The sequence below is a fragment of the Panthera onca genome, chromosome A2 (assembly GCF_046562875.1).
Source record: "Panthera onca isolate mPanOnc1 chromosome A2, mPanOnc1 haplotype 2, whole genome shotgun sequence".
NCBI classification, from domain to species: Eukaryota; Metazoa; Chordata; class Mammalia; order Carnivora; family Felidae; genus Panthera; species Panthera onca.
Window position 1 is genome coordinate 116,598,168 of NC_138340.1, and position 22,310 is coordinate 116,620,477.

Genomic DNA, 22,310 nt, shown 5'->3' on the forward strand with positions numbered 1-22,310 from the left:
TCTAGTATGTTTTGAGGTTTAATTTTCAGTGAGTGATCTTAATGCTAAAACTTTTAGGGATTGGTTGGGAGAGTAATCGTGTACTATTTGTAATCCCTTTGGGGTAAGTCTTTGGATTCCATTGTAAGCACTTTATATCACTAAATTCAGACAAATACTGGTTAAATAGTTAAGAAAATAAAACTTCACTGTGACCAAAGTATTTTAAGTATTTTAAAGTGTTTTATTTTTCATTTTTGTCAAGTTAATACATGTACAGTATTTTAATCAAGTAGTTCTTAAAGATACGTAATAGATAAATTAACTTCCAGTCTTTGCTGTATTCCACCTTTAACCTACTTACCAGAAACAGTTGCTTTTCATGTTTGTTGCTATTTATTTGGTTAGTCTTCCACATTTCTTAATAATGTCACCATTCTGTAATATCTTGCATTATCCAGTATAGGCCTTATCTGTTGACTTGCTGACTCTTCCCAATATAAAAATAGGTCTAGTTTCAGTTCATTGCATTTTACTTTCTTGAACAGATTTTCTCTCCTTCCATCTAACAGTTGCTGGAATTCCTTTTTCCTTCCTGTCTTTACCTTGATTTTTTTGCATGTATGTGTATAAATTTGTTTTAAACCAAAGATTCATCCAGTAGGTCATGTTTATTTTCCTGGAGCTTCCTGTCTCAGGACCATAGGTCTTCCTGCTTCAATGAGGACTACGCACTCTCCATTCCGGCTGCCCCACTATTAACACAGGAGAGCTTCCCTTTGTTGCTGTCCTGGGTTGACAGCAACCTTGTTTTGCTGGAGCACATCCTCTTGTTACTTCACAAGAAATGTGTATGAGGTATAATTTCTCTTTGTATTTGAAGATGTATATTTTCTGCCCTCTATTGATTGTTTAGCTGAGAATAGAAATTTTAGATTATAAAACTCAAAAGACATTACTCTTGAATCCACTTCTATTAAGTCCAGTGCCATCGTAATTCTTGTTCTTTCATACATGACTGATTCTTCTTCCACAGATATTCAGGGTCTTTTGTTTGTTTCATTCTGTTGTTTTTCAGTATTTTGAAATTTAATAATGCTGTGCCTTTGTGTGCATCTTTTCTTTTTATAATTTTTTTTAAATGTTTTATTTATTTTGAGGGAGAGAGAGAGAGTTGAGCAGAGGAGGGTCAGAGAGAGAGGGAGACACAGAATCCGAAGCAGACTCCAGGCTCTGAGCTGTCAGCACAGAGCCCGATGCCAAGCTCAAACTCATGAACCGCGAGATCATGACCTGAGCCCAAGTCGGACGCTCAACCGACTGAGCCACACAGGCGCCCCTGTGTGCATCTTTTTTTATTCATTGTGCTGATTATTAGTGGGTTCTTCAGACTAGAGACTCATGTCCCTCAATTCTGGGAAATTATTATTTCTTGGATGATTTCTCCATATTTTCTCTGTTCATGTTTTCTAGAATTTCTGTTAGTTGAATGTTGAACATCCTGGATTCATCTTCTCAATCTCTTTTATATCATGTTGTCTATCCCTTTATCTTTTTATTCTACTCTTTAAAAGATTACCTTGAGTTCTTTGTTCTGTTCCCTCAGTGTTTTATCACAAGTAATCATATTTTTCATTTTAGGATTTTCTATTTCTTGGTGGTTGTTTTTTCCACAGCATTGTCTGTTTGTATATCTCGTGTATCTCTAAGAATAGTAAATAGTGTATTCTTTTTTTAGTTTTTTTTTTTTTTCTATAGGCTAAATTATCTCTGCTTTCCTCCAGGTTACTTTTTCTGCTTATGTTATGTTTGTGTGTGTTTTCCCTTTTATGCTAGAGGATTTTTTCTTTTAGGTACTGATCCTTGGATGTACATCCATACTTAAAAGTAAGTGTTAAAACTGATTGGAAGCTCTATATACTTGAGCAAGTCTTGGCAAATGGCTGAGCTTTATTTATGAGATGGGCAAGGAGACAACTGTATTGTCTGGGGAGTCAAAAAGTGGGCATAAGATATTTTTGGAGGGAGCTGTTAGATTTCTCCAGGGAAGAGTTTTCAGATATCCCTCTGCTGAGAGTGTTCTTTCACAAGATAAAGAGGGAGAGGATATGGATTGACCTGCTCCAAATGCACAATTATACCCCCAACTCAAATTTTTAGCTTCTTGCTTCAAAGTCCTCAATCTCTTCAGCGTTCTGGGGATAGCTCTGTAAACACTTTAGTTTATTCTTCTTTAATTTCTTTCAATAATATCAGTAATTTTCAGTGTACAAGTCTTATGCTGCTTTTGTCAGATTATTCCTAAGTATATTAATCTTTTTGACTCTATAATAAAAGCCATTTTCCTAATTTCCTTTTCAAATTGTTTATTACAAGTGTATAGAAATGCAGCTGATTTTTGTGCATTAGTTTTGTATCCCTTAACCTTGCTGAATTCATTTATTATAATTATTTTTTTGCAAATTTCTCGGGATTTTCTATACACAAGATTATGTCATCTGCAAATATAGTGTTCCTTATTACTCTAAACTGGCTGTCATTTATTTTTTTTTTTCTTGTCTAATTGCCCTGATTAGAATCTCCAGTGCAGTATGGAATAGAAGTGGCAAAAATGGACATCCTTATTTTATTCATGATCTTAGAAGGATACCTCTTTCATCACTAAGTATGATGTTAGCTCTGGGTTTTTTGTAGATAACCTTCAGGTTGGAGAAATTCTCTTCTATTCCTAGTTTATAGATTTTTTTTTTATCATGAGAAAGTACTGGATTTTACCAAATGTTTATTCTTTGTTTATTGAGACAATAATATGAGTTTTGTTTTTTAGTCTTTTACATTGTGTTCCTGTGGTAAATCCCAATTAGTTGTAGTGTATAATCCTTTTTATATGCTTCTAGAATCAGTTTGCTAGTATTTTGTTGAGTATTTGTGCACCTATATTCATAAGAGGTACTGGTCTCTAGATTTCATTTCTCATGACATTGGCTAATGTTGATAATTGTGCTAATGCTGGACTCATATACTGAGTAGGGAAGTGTTCTTTTTTCTTCTTTTTTTTTTTTTTTGGAAGAGTTTGTAAGGGATTAATGTTAATTCTTGTTTAAATGTTTCATAGACTTTACCTTGAAGCCATCCTGGGGTTATTTTTGTAGATTTTGACTACTGATTCAGTCTTGTTCTATGTTGTAGGTCTACTGAGATTTTCTATTTCTTTTTAATCAGTTTCAGAATTTCTGCAGCATCCATGGTAATACCCCCTCTTTTATTCCTGATTTCAGTAATTTGATTCCTCTCTCTTCTTTTCTTAGTTTTTCTAAAGGCTTATCACTTTTGGTGTTCTTTTCATAAAACCAACATTTGCTTTTGTTGATTTTCTGTATTGATTTTCTATCCTCTATTTCATTAATTTTTGTGATAGCCCTTATTCTTTCCTTCTTATTTCGGGTTTAGTTTGCTATTTTTTCATTTTCTTTGGGTAGAGGTTAGGTTATTGGGTTGAGCTCTTTTGAAGTAGGCATTTGCAGCTGTAAAGTTTCCTAGAAGCAGCTGCTTTGCTGCATCTCCCAATATTTGGTGTTGTGTTTTTGTTTTCAGTTATCTCAAAGTATTTTCTATTTACACTTGTGATTTCCTATTTGACCCATTGGTTGTTAAGGAGCATATTGTTTAATTTCCATGTATTTGTTAATTTCCTGAATTTCTTCTGTTACTGAATTCCAATTCATGCCATTGTGGTCAGAAAATAGTGTATGATTTCACTTTTTTTAAATTCATTGAGACTGGCTTTATAACCTCAGGTACAGTCTGTTTTGAAGAATGTTCCAGGTACTCTTGGGAACAATGTGTATTCTGCTATCTTTGGGTAGAGTGTTCTACAGATGTCTGTTATGTTTAGTTGGTTTATAGTATTATTTAAGCCTTTTATTTCCTTGTTGATCTTCTTCCTATTTGTTCTATCCATTATTCAAAGTGTGGTGTTGAAGTCTCCAAATATTATTGACTTAACTATTTCTCCCTTCAATTCTGTCAGTTTTTGCAGCATGTGTTTTGGGAAGTCTGTTGTTAGATGCATATATGTTTGTAATTTTTAAATTCTTTTGATGGATTCACACTTTTATCATTATAAAATGTTCTTCTTTGTCTCTAGTAACAGTCTTTGTCTTTAGGTTTATTTTGTGTGGCATATGTATAGGCATTCCAGGTCTATTTGTGTTATTGTTTGTATGGGGTATTTTTCCTTTTTTTTTTTTTTTAACTTTCAACCTATTTGTGTCTTTGAATCTAAAATGTGTCTTTTGGAGACAGCATATAGTTGGATTATGGTTTTTGTTTATTTGTTTTAATCCATTCTGCCAGCCTCTGCCTTTTATTTGGAGTCTTTTATCCATTTAATGTAAATGATCCCCACTAGGAGTTCACCTGATTGTTTCCCTGTGATTAGGTTCTGGTCATGCATTATTGTTACTAGAAAAACAGAAGTCATGTTTTATTCTTCTCTGAACATCACATCTGGAGGTACATCTTGTCGATATGTCCCACTACTGATGATGTTAACTTTGATTATTGATTTAGGTGCTGTCTGATAGATTTCTTCACTGTAAAAGATAATTTTTCTCCCATTTGTTATTGATAAGTAATGTGTTCAAAAATACTTTGAAACTGTGTAAGTATTCTCCTCAGCAAACTTTTACCCAATTGTTTTAGCATCCATCAATAATTCATTAATTTAAAATCTTTTCCTGAATTTGGGGAAACAGCTATCAGTCCACTAAAATCCCTTCTCACATGGTTTGAATACACATTCATTTCCTAGTACCTTTGCAGTTAGGTCACCCGACTAATTTTTTCTGGCAAGCATATAACTAACTGGTTTGTTGGATGGCTGAGCTCTTTGGGAGCACAAACAGGAAAGAGCTTTATTTTCATCCAGTCACTGACTTCATACATGCACTATCAGATCTTCTTTCTCTCTTCTTTTCCTTCAGTCCCCTGGGAGATTCTATAACTTTCTAGTCACTTGCAGTTATGAGAAGTATGTCATTTTGTCAAATAAGATTTTATTTTGGGTATGGAAGAAAAATAAGGCTACTCCAATTCAAAACTTCAGTGTTGCATCCAATTCACTATTTTTCCCTTCCTTACAGCTCATTCCTGACTCTTGGCTTAGGACCTACATTGGGAGGGGAAGGGTATAGTTTGTTCTATCATTCTCCCTTCATACCCTGCTCTGCTGTGTCTGGTTTTCAGGGTCAGGGCAGAAGAAGTGAGGATAAAAGGGCTGTCCTGTAAAATCTTGCCTTTTGGGGACTAGAGTTCTTTATGTCACAAATGTCTGAATACTCTTTTCTTCCTTGAGGCCTATTTGTAGCTAGGTTCTTTGGAGACTCTGTAAAGACCTCTCTACTTTGCAATTCCCTGGCCAGGCTATTATGATCTCCAGCTGTCCCCTTGAGACCCATGCCAAGCTCCATTCCTGTATCTCATATTCTCTTTTGCTTGGTTCTCTACCTTTCATTTTGTCTTTCTGTGCAGGATACCTTCAGAAAAGTTCAGGCCAGGCTATCTTTTGAATACACACACATCCCTACACACACAGCCCACAGGAAGCTCATTTCTGCTTTGCCAGACAGTGGGAGTACAAGTCGCTCCACTGCTACAATATGTCTCATGGGCTTTCACAATTCCCCAGGGAGAATCATTTTACCGTGGGGTAAAGGAGAAGAAAATAAAGCATTCTGCCCTGAACCTATGATTCATAATGTCAGTGACTTCTTTCTGAGTATATATTAGACAGAGGCAGGTGAGCAGATGATCCTAGGACCATGCTGGCCACTTTTTGGTAAACCCTGACAGAGGAAGGTGTAGATCCTTGGCATTGTAGCATCTATTTGGGACTTGAGGGATACTACGAGACTACCAAAAAAAAAAAAAAAAAAAAAAAAAAAAGTCTTATTCAGCATTTTGCTTATAAGTATTGAGAACACAATCAAACTAACTTCTAACCACAGAATTGTGACTATATTATTCACATAAAATTCACCTACTTTTTTCCCTACTTAACACACTTCTTTCTTTTCTTCAAACTCCTTACTTATCATTCACAACTTTTTGTTCTTGTTGATCCCTTAGTGTGGAACACTGCCTCCCAGATCTTCAAATGCTTGAATTTTAGTTTTTATTCAGATCTCACCTTCTCAGAGGCCTTTACTGACCATTCAATCTAAAATAGCCTCCCCAGTACTTAGTGGTTGTGTTTTACACTTAAATTCTCATTTGACTGCTCACTGTCTCCACGTTCAAGAATATGTCCCATGAGAACAGAGAGCTGCTCTGTCTTTTGTACTGCTGTAGACCCTAGAATAGGATCTAGCACATAGTATACACCCAACAAATACTTGATGAATGAAATTATATCATGAGCTTTTCCCCACAAGTCATTATATGTATGTATTATGTATGTGTGTGTATATATATATATATATATACACATATATATACATATACATATATATATGTATATGTATGTATATGTATATATATATATATATATATATACACATATACATATACATATATATATATATATAGTAAATATTAATCCTACAACAACAACAAAATAAACCAGTTCGGAAATGGGCAAAGAATCTGAATAGAAATGTCTCCAAAGAAGATACACAAATGGCCAGTAAACACAGGAAAAAGATGCTGAACATCACTAATTATTAGGGAAATGCAAATCAAAACCCCAATGATATCCCACTTTATACTCATTAGGGGATGGAATTATGTATTTTTAAAAAACAGATAATAATAAGCACTGGCAAAGATGTAGAGATATGAGAATGTGTGTTTGTTACTGAGGAGACTGTAAAATGGTGTTATCTGCTGTGGAAAACAGTATAGCAGTTCCTCAGAAAAATAAACATAGAATTACCTTATGATCTAGCAGTTCAGCTTGTGGGAATATACCCAAAGGAATTGAAAGCAGGGAGTAAGATATTTGTACATGAATGTTCATAGCATTATTTACAATAACCAAAAGATAGCAATAGTGTAGATGTCCATCAGTGCATGAATGAGTAAACTAAGTGGTATATACGGACAGTGGAATATTATTCAGCCTTAAAAAAGAATAAAAATCTGATCCATGCTGTCATATGGGTGAACCTTGAAAACATTATGCTGAAATAAGCCAGACACAAAAGGACAGATATTGTACAGTTCCATTTGTATGAGATACCTAGAATAATCAAATTCATAGAGACAGAAAGTGGAGTAGTAATTACCAGAGCCTAGGGGAGGGCATAATGGGAAGTCAGCGTTTAATGGACACAGAATTTCAGTTTGAGACGATGAAGATGTTCTGGAAATGGGTAGTGGTGATGATGGTTGTACAATAATGTGAATATAATTAATGCCACTAAATTGCACACTTAAAAATGGTTAAAATGATCAATTTTATGTTATGTCTATTTTACCCTGGTAAACCTAAAAGAATGTTAATAGCTTCTTAATATTCCAGCAAAGAAGTATACTGTTATTACCCATTTATATAGTTTGAGTAGTTATTTTTGTTACAAGAGATGATAAAATGTGTATACATAAATCTAAAATTTAAAGTTATTAGATAGATGGATAATTTTAATTTCTTGATTTCTTAGTGCCAAATTAATTTCCAGAAAGATGTATTTATTTTACCTTTCTTCAGACTGTTACTTTAGTAAAGTTTCAAATCTGAATTTTTATATAGAAAGATTTAAATATATCCATACATTAAGTTAACTCTCACTTCTTCATATAATGTAGGTGTGTTTTCTCTTAAAATCATTCACGTTTATATAGCATCTAGCTTAGTTTTGTTTTTTTGTTTTGTTTTTTGTTTTTCTTTTTACATCTCACAATCCACACAAAAAAGAAACACCAAAAAAATTATGACAAGTTTGCCTAATTCCTGGTATATAGTATTGTGCTGCATATTGTCAGGTGGTATGGACAAGAAAGTCTCATAGGGAAGGAGGTAAATGCTGGCATTATATTAAGTTGATTTTTCTTTATATATTAAATGATCCTAAAATAAAATAGAAAAAATTATTAATCTAGGGGGATGGGCTACCTTCTGAATCAAGTTTGCTCTTTAACATTGACATCTTGAGTTTAACAACACCAAAAATGTTACTTTGTTGATTGTTCTCTCATTTGAAGAGCTGTAAAAATTCAGAATTTTGCCATACAATTAAATTCTAAGAAATCACATTACTTGTTTGCTTAGTATATAAGCCTAAGGAATAATTTGTAGTAAAGTCACCCTGTTCTAATTTCTCTGTCCTGGGAATGGAAAGGAACTTAAATATGTGGCAGTATTGTTGCTGGCTTTTGTTAGATTTTTGTTTCTAGTTTTCACTAGAGAATGGGATTATAGTTAATATTTGCTTGTAAACTAAAAACATTTTGCCAAGAATTAAGATTCCCCCAACACATTGGAGGTGGCAATGGGGGCAATATATGCACCTATACATATTTATTTCAAGTAGTACATCCCCATATACGGTTTCACTGTAGAGCTTCACCCAAAAATAGTACTCTTCTAAAATTACATTCACAAATATTGAGCTAAGTCCTAGTATGTATTTATTTGGGGAGTTTAAAATTGCTTTAGAAGTTTTTTCATACTACCTTTGGTGAATAATTTCAGAAACCTTAGACGTCACATATTTTTTAATATGAAATGCCATCATAGCATCTTGAAGATCTTTAAGTTACTTTATAAATGCTCTCCACAGTTTTCTGGGATCATCACCTTCAAGGCTGAGCCGGAAAACAATGGGAGAAGAAAGGGAGTCCTTTTGTACTTAATGACCTCATTTATGAATTAGACCCTTATTATTGAGCTTGAATTTGAATTTCATTCTGTTCTTATCAAAGTTTTCTTGATGTGCTATGGGTATTATAAGTAGTCAAAGTACTGTCAACTTTTAATCTGGATTACTTTTTAATTACATGTGCTTGATGATCTCATCAGATAATCTACGTGTAAGTACTTGATTAGTAAAAGAATACTTTTTATATATAATCTAGCCAAAACTAGGTGAAGGCTAAACTGGAAAAATCACATACACACACTAACTCTGCATCTTTGCAATAGTTTTAAAGAGAATATCCTTTCCTAGGCTAGCCCAAGTTGCAAAGGAGTTTATATCCCTGGAAGTATTCAGAACTCTAAAATATCAAGCAAAAGCATCCTCTAAATTTTGACTTGGTCTATCCACTGTTATTCTCTCAGAAGAAAACACTTTAGGTTAAAGTAGAGTAAGTTAAGAGAACATAATAATATCAAGTGTTGGCTAGATCCACCACCGAGGTACAAAACAAACAATTAACATTTCAGATTATCAGTAAGCAGGAAGCCCAAAGAAAGGTTTGGTATTAGGGTGAGAAAGAGGATAGATAATTTGTGGGTAAAACTGCATTTCAGAAGATTGATAATACAAACTAAAAATAGAATTTTGCTCACTTGTTGGACACTCAATTAGGAAATGTTCAAGCGTAAAGAAAGAATATAATTGATATTCCTTAAGGAGAAGGGGAGTGCTGGTGGCAGCTAGAAAAGGTATTCGCCTACAATATACCTCATAGTTAGTAGGATTCATTATAATTAAGAATTTAAATTTAGGGCTCTGCTTCTAGGAAATAATTTTGAGTTTCAAGCTGACTTTATAAAGCACATTTTTTTGAATATAAATTGTGTATTGGGAACTACCTCTTTAAACAGTCTTGTAGGTCAAGGGGCAGCAAACTTTTTTTTTTTTACATTTATTTATTTTGAGAGAGAGTGACAGCAGGGGAGGGGCAGAGTGAGAGGGAGAGACAGAGAATCCCAAGCAGACTCCACATTGTCAGTGCAGAGCCTGCTGCAGGGCTTGAACCCATTAACCACAAGATCATGACCTGAGCAGAAGTTGGACACTTAACCGACTGAGCCATCCAGGTACCCCATGGGTCAGCAAACTTTTTAATTCAAGGCCACATAGTAAATATTTTAGGCCTGGCAGGCCGTCTATTCTCTGTCACAAACTGCTACACAATTGTGAAATGAATGAAACCCTAGGTAATAAATGAGCCATGGCTGTGGTCTAATCAAATTTTATTCACAAAAATAAGAAGCAGAACAGATTTGGCCATAGGCCATAATTTGCCAAACCCTGCACTAAATGTAAAAATCCTAAGCTACCTGTGCATTTTAATCTCAATTTTAATACTTTGCATCTTTGCATAAATTCTCAACATTATTTTAGTTACTTCACGGAAACCAAGGGAAGATGAAAAAGATGGTCAGGCATATAAATTTGTGTCACGTTCTGAGATGGAAGCAGATATTAAAGCTGGAAAATATTTGGAACATGGGGAATATGAAGGAAATCTCTATGGAACAAAAATTGATTCTATTCTTGAAGTTGTCCAAACTGGACGAACTTGCATCTTGGATGTCAACCCACAAGTAAGCTGCATGGATTCCAAAACTGTTTTTAAAATTTTGATTTCTGTGGAGTTTTTTGTTTTTTGGGTTTTTTTTGTTTTGTTTTGTTTTATTTTCAAATTGTGAGGGTGGTGATAGAGAGCTTTATCATGCATCCACATGATAATTTCTGATCAATTCGCCAATAGAGGCTTGGATAGCAATAGAACTTGATAGTTTAGTATTTACTTACTTGCTCAAGTAATATATAAATGCATGTGTTAGGAAATGTTAATTTTAAATTTTCAACAAAGCTGCAACACAAAGAATAAAAGATTAAAGTCACACCCCTTCCCACCCAACACACATACTCGCACACAACAATCTCTTCATTCTCATTCCCTGTCTTTCTCACCGACCCCTTCCCACCCCTCCACATTCAACTCCACCTAACTTCCCTACTCAGAGATAATTATTTAGTTCAGTATATATCTTTGTCATTTTATATACCTTAAATACAGATATATCTATAATTTTAATGGGCTATTTTTTTATATAAATAGGAAATTCTATACAGATTCTTTAGTTTTTTTCATTAAACAGTATCTCTTGAAAATGTTTTCATATGAGTTACTGTAGAGCTTTTGTTTTTAGTTGTTTGTAATTGCTGCATAGTACAAATGTATATTAATTTATATACCACTCTCAATAAACACTGAGATTATTTCTGCTTTTTCAATATTAACAGAATTCTACAAATAACATATAAAGCATTTACATCATTCTTGATGATTTTTTAATTACTTTGCTTTGTTCAAAAGGATTAAAGAGTAATGTGACTGAGGTCAGAACATAGTTACTGGATCACTAAGAAAGTGATCAAAAAGATAGAAGGGGGCAAGTATTAATTTACAGCCTTAATCCTTAGTGAGAGGGCAGATAGACTGATTATTTAGCATTTAGTATAAATTAAAGGATAACATAAATTCTAATCCCATCTAAGTTGGTTTGTAATTGTTCTTCTACACAGGCCTTGAAAGTGCTGAGGACATCCGAGTTCATGCCCTATGTTGTATTTATTGCTGCTCCAGAACTAGAGACGTTACGTGCCATGCACAAGGCAGTGGTGGATGCTGGCATCACTACTAAGCTTTTGACGGTGAGCAGTTCTTTTCAGGCTAACAATATTATTTTCTTCCTAAGATTTTTTCTGTTTTATTTTGGACACGTTTTATTCTAATCATATTCACGAAATAAATATATGATATATTACAGAATAAAAATTCATTCATGAGATGTCGCTAGGATCTGCGACAGTGTGGCTTTAGGGGCTCCTGGGTGGTTCAGTCGGTTAAGCATCTGACTTCAGCTCAGGTCATGATCTCATGGTTTGTGTGTTCGAGCCCCCCATCAGGCTCTTTGCTGATAGCACAGAACCTGCTTTGGATCCTCTGTCTCCGCCCCCACACACACCCCGTTCCCCTCATGCCCCTCCCCCACTGGTTCTTTCTAAATAAACAAATAAATAAGCTTTACATACATACATACATACATACATACATACATACATACATACATACATAAAACACAAGTTTGTTTCCTCTATGTAAATGAAAGGGAACAGTACTAAAATATTCATATTAATCCGTCTCTCATTTTACCAATGAGGAAAAGGCTCCAAGACCATTAACAAGCATATTCATCATAAGGTTTACTACTGGTAGTATGTTCTGACTTTTAGTTTTTGTTGCATGTTTTCTTTTGTTTTCCTTCTCTCTCTCTTCATATTATAGGAAACTTAAAATATGTACAGAAGAGGGAAAAAAATGAACTCCCATATGCCCATCACCTAGCTTCAATAATACATGCCATTTGTGTTTTAATTAGACCTCTCTTCATTTCCTCCCTTACTTGGATTATTTTAAAGCAAATCTTTGATATGTCAGCAGTAAATATTTCAGTATCTATCTCTAAAACATAAAGGTTTTTTTAAACATAACCGTAACACCATTAACACAAAAAAATTAATAAGAGCAACTTTTTTTTTTTTTTAATGGTTATTTGTTTTTGAGAGAGAGTGCGAGTGGGAGAGTGACAGAGAGAGAGAGAGAGAGGGAGACCGAGAATCCGAAGCAGGGTCCATACTGTCAGTGCAAAGCCTGATGTGGAGCTTGAACCCTCAAACCATGAGATCATGACCTGAGCTGAAGTTGGATGCTCAACCGACTGAGCTACCCAGGAGCCCTGAGAGCAACTTTTAATATCATCAAATATACCATCCATATTTGAATTTCTCCAAGAGTTAGAATTTTTTTACAGTTGATTTATTCAAATCAGATCCAAACAAGATCAACACATTTCATTTACTTGATGTCTTCTAAACTTCTTCCCCCCACCCACCCCTGCGGTTTAATCAAAAGATAACTGACTTACAATAAACTTTACGTACTAAAAGTGTACCATTTGGTAAGTCTGGGCATATGTATATACCCATAAAGCCATCACAGTCAGGATAATAGACATGTCCATTACCTCCAAAGATGCCCTTGTGCCCCTTCAGAATCCTTCCTTTCCACTGCATCTCTCTCTTCCCACACTGTTGCTGATAAGCCTTGAAATCATGTAGTGTTACTCTGCTTTGTTCTTTTTCAGGCTTCTCTATGTTTCTGCTTCACTTTTTGAATATCTGAAATATAGTAAGTGTTTTCATGTCCTTGTTTACTAATTCTGACATTTATGTCAGTTCTGGATCAGTTTTGACTTGAATGACTTTTCTTCTCACATTGGTCCTATTTTCCTGCTGCTTTCAGGCATTGTGAGCTTTGTTCTGAGATGCACTTGTTGGGAAACAGTTTGTTCCTTTCAGGTCTTGCTTTTAAAATGTGTTAGGTAGGACCAGAATAGTTCTTGATCTATGGGCAGTTATTGTTCACCTGTGAGGCAAGACCATTTGAGGGCTCTTCCGAGTGGCTTGTGCATCGAGGTTTTCTGTGCTGCCTGATGAGAAGAGGTCCTGTTCCTGGCTCAACTTGAGTACCTCTCATTTTTTCTGATGGTTCTTTGGCGGCCTCAGGTAGGTTTACACTGCCCTAATTGGTATATAGCTGAATGCTGGAAGGGGATGGGTCTTTGCAAGTCTCTGAAGTTCTCTCTCCATGCTGCTGTTCTGTTCAGGTATTCTGTCCTGAGAACTCTTGCCCCCTTGGTTTCCCTGGGCTCTCAGCTCTGTCCCAACTCAGAATGTTGGGTAGGCTCCTCCTGGGTTCTACCTTGTGTGCTGCAGCCTAGAAAGTCTTTCAAGACAGTAAGCTGGGGTGGTCATAGGGCTCATTTCATTTGTTTTCTGCTTCCTGAAATATCAGTCTTTTGTTGCCTCATGCATGAGGTCTTAAAAACTGTTTTTCTGTACATTCTGTCTGTTTTCATTGTGAGACAAGAGGGTTAGTCTAATATCTGTTACTACATCTTAGCTGGCAGTAGACATCACTTTATTCCGTTCTAATCTGTAAATTCTCACTGCTTCCCTCCCTCTCCTCTCTTGTAACCTTCTAATTTAGTTGTTCAAAAAATGAAGTCAGTTATTCTATAGAGTGCTCCAGAGTCTAGATTTTCACCAGTTCTGTCCCCATTGTGTCATTTCCCTCTATTCCTTGTATTTCCTGTGAACTGATGGATCAGATATAGGTTCACTTTTATTTCTCAAGAATAATTAATAAGTGATACTTCTTGTTTTGTTACATTATGAGGCATATTAAAGGTGCTCTTTTTGTGATAAGAATGCTCAGTGTGTTCAAATGTCCTTAGCCCAGTCTATGAAGTAGTAGCTTTTTACCTAATGATTTCAGCAAGTTTTATTCATCTTTGCCTGGATCACTTATTTTAGGGATTGTAAAATGGTAGTATTCAAAGTTTGTCATTCTTTATGAATTTATAAACTAGAGCTCTTCTAAGAAATAACTTTTCCTTATCAACTAGTTGATTACTCTGAAATAGAGTTCAAATAGGAAGGTCAGGGTATATGTTGATACTTTGCTTTTTATGGGTCACTTTTCAGAATAATGGATTTGTTCCTTAAGAGCCCCCAGAGGCAACAGGTGATCAAATAAGGGGGTTTTTTTTTGTTTTTTTAGTTTGATTATGAGCACATGATATGAGTTTTTGATGTGGTTACTCTATCGCAGTTATTGTTCTTACTGATGCTCAAATTGCCCCATCTTTGACCAATAGGAGCTTATTCAAGTTGGCTCTTGAGACCTTATTTCATGAGCCCAATAGTCTCTGATAGCTTCCTTGCTATCTGGTATGACAGATATTCCAGGCTCCTCTTGTACATTTCCTTTTCTAGGCCAGTCATCAGCTGTTTCTTCAAGAAGCTCTGGTTCCTTTTAGGGTAAATGGTGTTTTAAGACCATAATACTAGGGGTGTACATTGTCACAAGATTGATCATTGTTTCTAGCTATACCTTTCAGGTAGACAGAGGTAGGATATATGTTTTTCTGTTGTATGTCTGAAGCAAACTATGTCACGAATTCATACTGAAACTTCCCATTCAAATTCAGAATTACAAGGTTTTTACTTAACCTCTTTTATATGTATATCTCCATTCCCCTACCCTGAGTATCCCAGTTCTCAAAAACACTGGGAATGTTAGACCTAAAATAATCATATAATTGCTCATTTACTTAATCACACAGTACACACACAGCAGTGTGAGAATAAGTATACTGACACTACGGGGTATGATTACCATAAACTGGTTTTTTTTTTTTTTTTTTTTTTGTCCTTAGGGTTTATCCCCTGAATATATACAGTCAAATCACTGTGTTTAAAGTCCCTTGAAATACTTCCTCTCTGTGTACTTAGTTATTACTCTTTTTTTAATGTTTATATATTTTGAGAGAGAGGGAAAAAGAGAATCCTAAGGAGGCTCCATGCTTAGCACAAGCCTGACACTAGGTTTGATCTCACCACTATAAGGTCATGACCTGAGCTGAAATCTAGTCAGGCACTTAACTGACAGAGCCACTTAGGTGCCTCTAGTTACCATTCATTTTGATGTTTAAATTGGCCTATGTTTAGCTCATGGGAATATTCAGTTTGTCTTCTGAGTCTTTTTAACACAACCCCAATAATCTTTGATGACTCTTTTCTTTCTAGTACAACAAACTGTTCCAGGTCTTACACATTTATTGGCCCGGACCTGGAACCAGCCATCCAAAATCCCTGGTTCCTTTTAGTGGGAAATGGTATTTAGAGACGATATAGGTACTAAAGTTGTGCATTGAACTTAGTTACTCATTATTTCTAGGCCTTTTTGGTGGCCAGATATAGGAAATATATTTTCCTTTTTCAGAAAACACACATCATTCGTTCAATTTGATGGTTCCAATTTAAACTTTACATTATTTTACTTCTTTAACTCTGTATTTGTCATTTTTCTTATGCTGAAAATATTGGTTCCTGATAACATAATTTCTTACTTTACATATAAACTGAGAACCTACTATGTATATAATTTCTGAGTAACAATATCAGTATTAATGTCAATAGTATGATTATTGAAAACTTTTAAGTTTTGGGCTTTTAAAAAAGTTGTTCCTAAGATCTATTCCGGTGGGTATTATTTAATTTTAACGTTACTGAAATAATTCCTTTCTGTGTAGTTAAACCATCAACTTAAAACACTGGTTTATTTCATTTTGCTTTTTATTTTCAGGTATTGTTCTTTTTTTCATGTGAATTTAATTCTGTTGTATCATTCTATACATTTAATAGTTCTAAGGTAAATCTTAACAGAAAAATCTAGCTTTTCTCTGTCCTCTACACGCCCACCTACAAAGGTAGCCATTTTCACTATTTGTTTTTAATATAAGCAAGTGTGTATATGTGTGTATCCTTTCTCCCCTATTTCTTACATAAAAAGTCGCTTATTATATACGGTAGTCTGCCTGCATTTTCCACCTACCAATATAGTCTAGAGATCCATCTGTATGTTGTACTCTGCTATTGTTACATGATTGTTATTGCCCAAAACAACCTTTTTTTTTTTTTTTTTAATGAACCAGATTGCTAGTGACTGTAATAGGTAAAAATTATTTTCAAGGTGAGTTGTGGCTGTACATCTATCATAAAAGATATTTTAGTTGTTTCAAACTGATTTAGAGATGTCAGTGATGTTAACTAAAATATAAGTAGTAGTGTCCCTAAGGCCTAGTTTGGAACCCATTTGTCTCTCTACACTTCCCTTTAGGTGTTTTTACCATTGGTAAAATGGTTTTATGTACCATTGTTACACTGATGATTCCTAGTTCATGTATAGGTAACCCAGGCCTCCGAGCTCTGACTTTTACCCATTGGTAAAATGGTTTTATGTACCATTGTTACATTGATGATTCCTAGTTCATGTATAGGTAATCCAGGCCGCCGAGCTCTGACTTGCATAACCTATCACTACTTAGCACTTAGATGTTACCCAAGACATCTTAAACTTAACATACACAAAGTAGAACATTTTCCCCCCAAAATTATGCTCTCCCTACTCCCACCCCCAACTTTGCATTTTCTACAATTACTTCTTCCACATCTTGATTCATTTTCCTCACTTTTCACATTCATAGCTAATATTGATGATTTTATCACCAAAATATATTTCCAGTCTGGTGTCATTTCCATCTCCTCTTTCTCCATCACAAGCCAGAGATGCCTTTCCATTGCATGTGGGTCCTCCAGGACCTAGCCTGTACTCATCTCCATGTTACCCCCACCCTTAGTCCCTCTGTCCATCCTGACCTTTCAGTATCTTAAAACACATCAGGGTCATTTCCCTCCTGGGTTTTTCATTGGTGTTTCCCCTGCTTGGAATGCTCTTTCCCCCCACTAGAGTTCTCAGGCTAAATGTCATTTACTCAGTGTCTTTGTAATCACTCTTTCTAAAGTAGAATTCTCAAAATTCTTTGTTCTTGGTTGGTTTCTTTTATAGTACTCATTACAACTTGGAAGTTTTTGTGTTTATTTGCCCTTTATCTGCCTCCTCCACTGGAGGGTAGGAACCCATTCTCTCTTATTCATTGTTCTATCTATAGATGATGAAATATAGTAGACACCTTAATAGAAACTCAATAAATATTTGAAGAACATATAGAAAAAATGTGAAATTTCATTTTTAAAGTTGCAATTTAATGAAAAGCTTCACTTGCTCATGCAGAACCCATTACTTATTTATTCTCCACATTATTCCAAAATATTTTACAAAATATAAACAGTGCTAGCTACAGAAATAAATGTGTGTGTGAGTATATGTTGTTGGAGGTGGGAAACATGTGGTTAGTCTTCAAAATACATTTCGAAGATTCTCTTTCCTAGAATTAGGCAGCAGATTTGGCTTTGAGCTTAGAAGTCACTGCAGAATGGTTTCCATGATCTACAGAACCTGTAAGATAAAAATCTTTTGAACTCTTTCCACCATCTTTCTGTGCTGCCATATTGGTATACATGAATGTCCTGGCAGATGCTCTTAAGAGCATTAACAATGCTGAAAAGAGAGGCAAATGCCAGGTTCTTACTAGGCCATGCTCCAAAGTCATTATCCAGTTTCTAAACTGTGATGATGAAACGTGGTTACATTGGCAAATTTGAAATCATTCATGATCACAGAGCTGGGAAAGTTGTTACAAACCTCATAAGCAGGTTAAACAACTGTGGAGTTATCAGCCCCAGATTTTATGTACAACTCAAAGATCTAGAAAAATGGCAGAATAATCTCCTGTCCCACCAGTTTGGTTTCATTGTACTGACCACCTCAGCTGGCATGCAGGATCATGAAGAAGCAAGACAAAAACACAAAGGGAAAATTCTAGGATTCTTTTTCTAGGATGTCATACATATATTCAAATTAAAAAAAAAAAATCATTTGAAGAGGATGCTATAGTTGTGCTAGAAACCTAAAATAATTATTTTATTACCTTAGATTTCACCCTGAGTTTATTATCAGCAGTTGTTTAATTAGGAATATTTTCCTAAGATCAGTGAAATAGAAGATAGAGAATACTCATAAAGCAAACATGAACTCTGCTGTAAAGACTAGGATATGAACATATGGTAATGTTTTTTTCAACACTATATAAATTAGATTTTGAGAATTAATATTAATCACCATAAATAAAAGTCCAATGTACTTAGTTCTTACATTCACTTTGGTGTTTGAGCAAGTAAATACACCTTATGATAGAAACATTTCCTTTTAACACTCTTTGACAGGACTCTGACTTGAAGAAAACCGTGGATGAAAGTGCACGAATTCAGAGAGCATACAACCACTATTTTGATTTGATCATCGTAAACGACAATCTAGACAAAGCCTTTGAAAAACTACAAACTGCCATAGAGAAGCTGAGAATGGAGCCACAGTGGGTCCCAATCAGCTGGGTTTACTGATGATTCACTAAGGTTCAGAATGGAAATAAAACTTTTTAAAAGTGACTGCAACAAATAAGCCTTCTACTGAGAAAATACATGCACAGGTAGACAATATCTGCCAAGTTTAGGCATTTTTATTGTGTAGATTGAAATACCAGTACACTATTCTGAATTTTTATATAAAATGTGGTTGGGAAGGTGTACTAATATATAATTTATCTTAATTTTTCTAACTTTTTATGGATAATATTTCTATTCATACCACATAAAGAAATGCGTTGAAGCATTTTGTATATGTTTTGATTTAGTACCCTTGCCTTTTTCATCAAAGGAATTTTCAAATCCTTCATTCTCATATTGGTCTCCCATTTTCACTGTGATAATGAATACTTGAAATAGTTTTGTAAAGCTGTCCTTTGGTTCAGTATCAACTAGTGAAGTGTCAGTTACTCTTAGGAAAAAATTGTAGTTATTGGTCTTCTTTCCTAATACAAGTTCTTACAGAAGCAGGACTGTAACGTCAGTGCCATCCAAGGCTGACATTGAAAGTCTGCTCAACACTACATGGCTTCATTATTTCAAAGATAGATGGCTATCCATTCTAATTTAAACAAATATATTGGTTTCTTTTCCCTTCATTTCTATCTTGAGGGGAAAAGTGAAGAGCAATAGTTGGCACTCTCATTTGTTGCCATGACAAGCTGATGCTTGAGTGAATGTGTCCCCAGCAAGCAAGGCCATGCAGGCTGAGAGAGTGCCTTATCCTGTAACACGTAAACTGACACAAAGTTGATTTATTTTCACATGTAGAAATTTGACAAAAATGAGCCTACTGCTTTCAACGGGTTTTCATTAGGATACGGTCAGCAAATGTATTATGCCTCTGCAAATTTTTTTGATGCTTTAAAATGCCTCTAAGTTTGCAAGTGGGGGATTTGGTGAAAATCAGTGTGCTTTTTTTGAAGTGGGATGTGATTGTTAGAATATTTGTTAAATCTGTTGTGTTGAGAACCAAATCCATTGAACAATTTATAAGATTTGCAAATAACTCTAAGCCGTTTCATCTATATGTAATATATACATTATATAATATGTACATTGTATGTATTATATAATATATATTAAAAAAGGTTTCATATATTGTTTTTACGTTTCTGTTAGGAAATGTACTTTTTTGTTTAATGATTAGGAAAACAAAACAGCTCCCCTCTTTTAGATGCGTTAACATACTCAGATTTTTAAGATTCATCTCCATTTGTATCTCCCTTTAGGATTCTTACATGGTATATATTCTTCCTCAAACATATTTAGAGATGTAGCTCATCATTAAACTAAGTTAGCCATGTTTTATATTGCTGCCAACTTTTCACAGGGACAGTATTCACACTTAAAAGGTTAGGTGCTTAAATATTAGTGGTCATCTTTGTCAGTGGTAGGCATTAGACACCTGGCTGTTGAATTTGTTTTCTTCTCAGCAAAGCTGTCACATGGAATGCCAGCCAGGAGCACTTAGAGGGAAGAGAAAATACATGGCAGTAAGCAGTATGCACACATTGCTTTAAATCTTTTTAACAATGAAACAACGCCCAAGTTGCTGTATGGTTAAGAGTGGAAATCTATAGGTATTTTTTTCTAGAATTTCATATCCAGAACACAAATTAATGTTCTTTGTCCTAGCATAGGACATCAGTGGCAAAATGGATCATACCCTTTTAATAACTTTGGTAACTTTTAAACGACGTATATTTACATCAGAATTCTGGCTTCTCAAAGCAACCTGAATCAAAGCACAGTGTCAAGGTAATATCTTATGACTTAATGTTTCAACACACTATAAATTTTAAGTTTCATTTTCATGTTCTCAGGAAATGTGCTGTCTTCTATGGTATGCCTTCATGCTGCTGCATGGAGCCTCTGTGAACAACTGTACGATCATCGTAACAGCACAAGTTTATCCACAAAAATATTTCAACTGTCTTGACATGATAGAGATGATCTTTACATCATATATATTTTTAGCTTTATCATCTAGCATAAAATGCATATTAGAAAATAGTCTATACTTAAAGGAATTATTTCTATTATAAATTGTATTCATGACTAATTAATACACACTTGATTCCCCATAATATAAAATGAAATAATGCTCTTTAGTTAATTTCAGTCAAGATGCCAGAGCTGAAGAGAATAAATTCAGAGAAGTTATTTCAGTCCAGATGCCAGAGCTGAAGAGAATAAATTCAGAGAAGTTCATTGTATCTCAATAGAGTCATTGAACTTGAAACTGAAGTCTCATCTGAGTCTGCAGGACCTGGCAGATCTCTGCTGGGGCAAGGAGTCCCAAGGGCCCCAGTAGTCTCCCAAGGCAACAAGAGTATAGTTGTAATCAAGGAAATGTGAATTTCTCTTGTGGGAAATATACAAAATAATGAGCTTTACCGAAGAGAAAATGGTTTAAAGTGATGCTGAACAACTGATAATAGTTAAAATACACATGCACCTGCATATACTTTTGGGAAATGTGCCAATACGTTAATGCACATGAGCATTCTTTGTAGACAGATGAATGTCCACATTCAGCATTCAGGGCATGACTATTTCCATACAACTAAATATTATGTATATATATATATATATATATATATATATATGTATATATATATATATTTTATTTTCAAATGTACAAATACCCATAGAATTGATGTTCCTGGGTAAGCCATATAACACTGTAACTAGTGGAATATATGCGATGCATTGCAAGTAGAGTTTCACTTTTGTTCTAGCCATGCCTTGATTATGCATTCTCTATTTCTGTTTGATATTTGGATAATATCAATCCAATACATCAGGACTTTGTTTACTTTTATCAATTCTAACTATACAATTGCTGAACATAGCTTTTTAAAATAGAAATCATAAGCCCATGAATGACTACAGCAATAGTAGCCTGAATCTAGATTCTAGAATCTAGTAAATTTACTTATAGTAACTTATAAGGACAAGTTTTCTTTAAAAGAGCAAATTGATTAACACAAATTTAGAAAATAATGCAAATTAGCAATAAAATACAATAGGGTAGCATTATAGATTATGGCCAGATACTAACTGCTTTGACCATACTTTGTCATTGACAATAAAAGATGATCTTTGCTTTAACAATTCATTAAATTGCTACTTATTGTTAAGTAAAACAACAAGTGTCATAATCTAGTAATTGAGTTGATTTTCAAGATGGATAGCCATGGAGTTAGGTACAATTACTTTAAACTGGTAAATATTGAACATCAAGTTCTAAAAATTGGTCAAAATAGCGATCTACTTAACATTGTACTTTTATGACTTCTGAAACAACACTCCATTTTCCAGAAATCACAGGATAGGGAGCCAATAATTTTGTAGTAATGAATCTTTATACTAAATATGAAAAAAGAAATCCTGAACTTTTATGTACATATATAGGTC

General features: G+C 34.6%; 1 protein-coding gene and 1 pseudogene across 3 annotated transcripts in view; both read left to right on the forward strand.

Moving 5' to 3' along the window:
• The window catches only part of PALS2 (protein associated with LIN7 2, MAGUK p55 family member), a 103,030-nt gene extending 82,332 nt beyond the window's left edge, over positions 1-20,698 (forward strand). For all 3 annotated transcript variants that reach the window (XM_078441338.1, XM_078441337.1, XM_078441341.1), the window contains 3 exons: positions 10,272-10,474; positions 11,463-11,591; positions 18,690-20,698. In XM_078441338.1, the coding sequence (XP_078297464.1) occupies positions 10,272-10,474; positions 11,463-11,591; positions 18,690-18,866 (509 nt within the window). In that variant the 3' untranslated portion in view covers positions 18,867-20,698. The remainder of the gene's footprint in view (positions 1-10,271; positions 10,475-11,462; positions 11,592-18,689) is intronic.
• On the forward strand, positions 17,876-18,682 carry LOC132679291 (small ribosomal subunit protein uS8 pseudogene; annotated as a pseudogene).
• Positions 20,699-22,310: the final 1,612 nt, after the last annotated feature.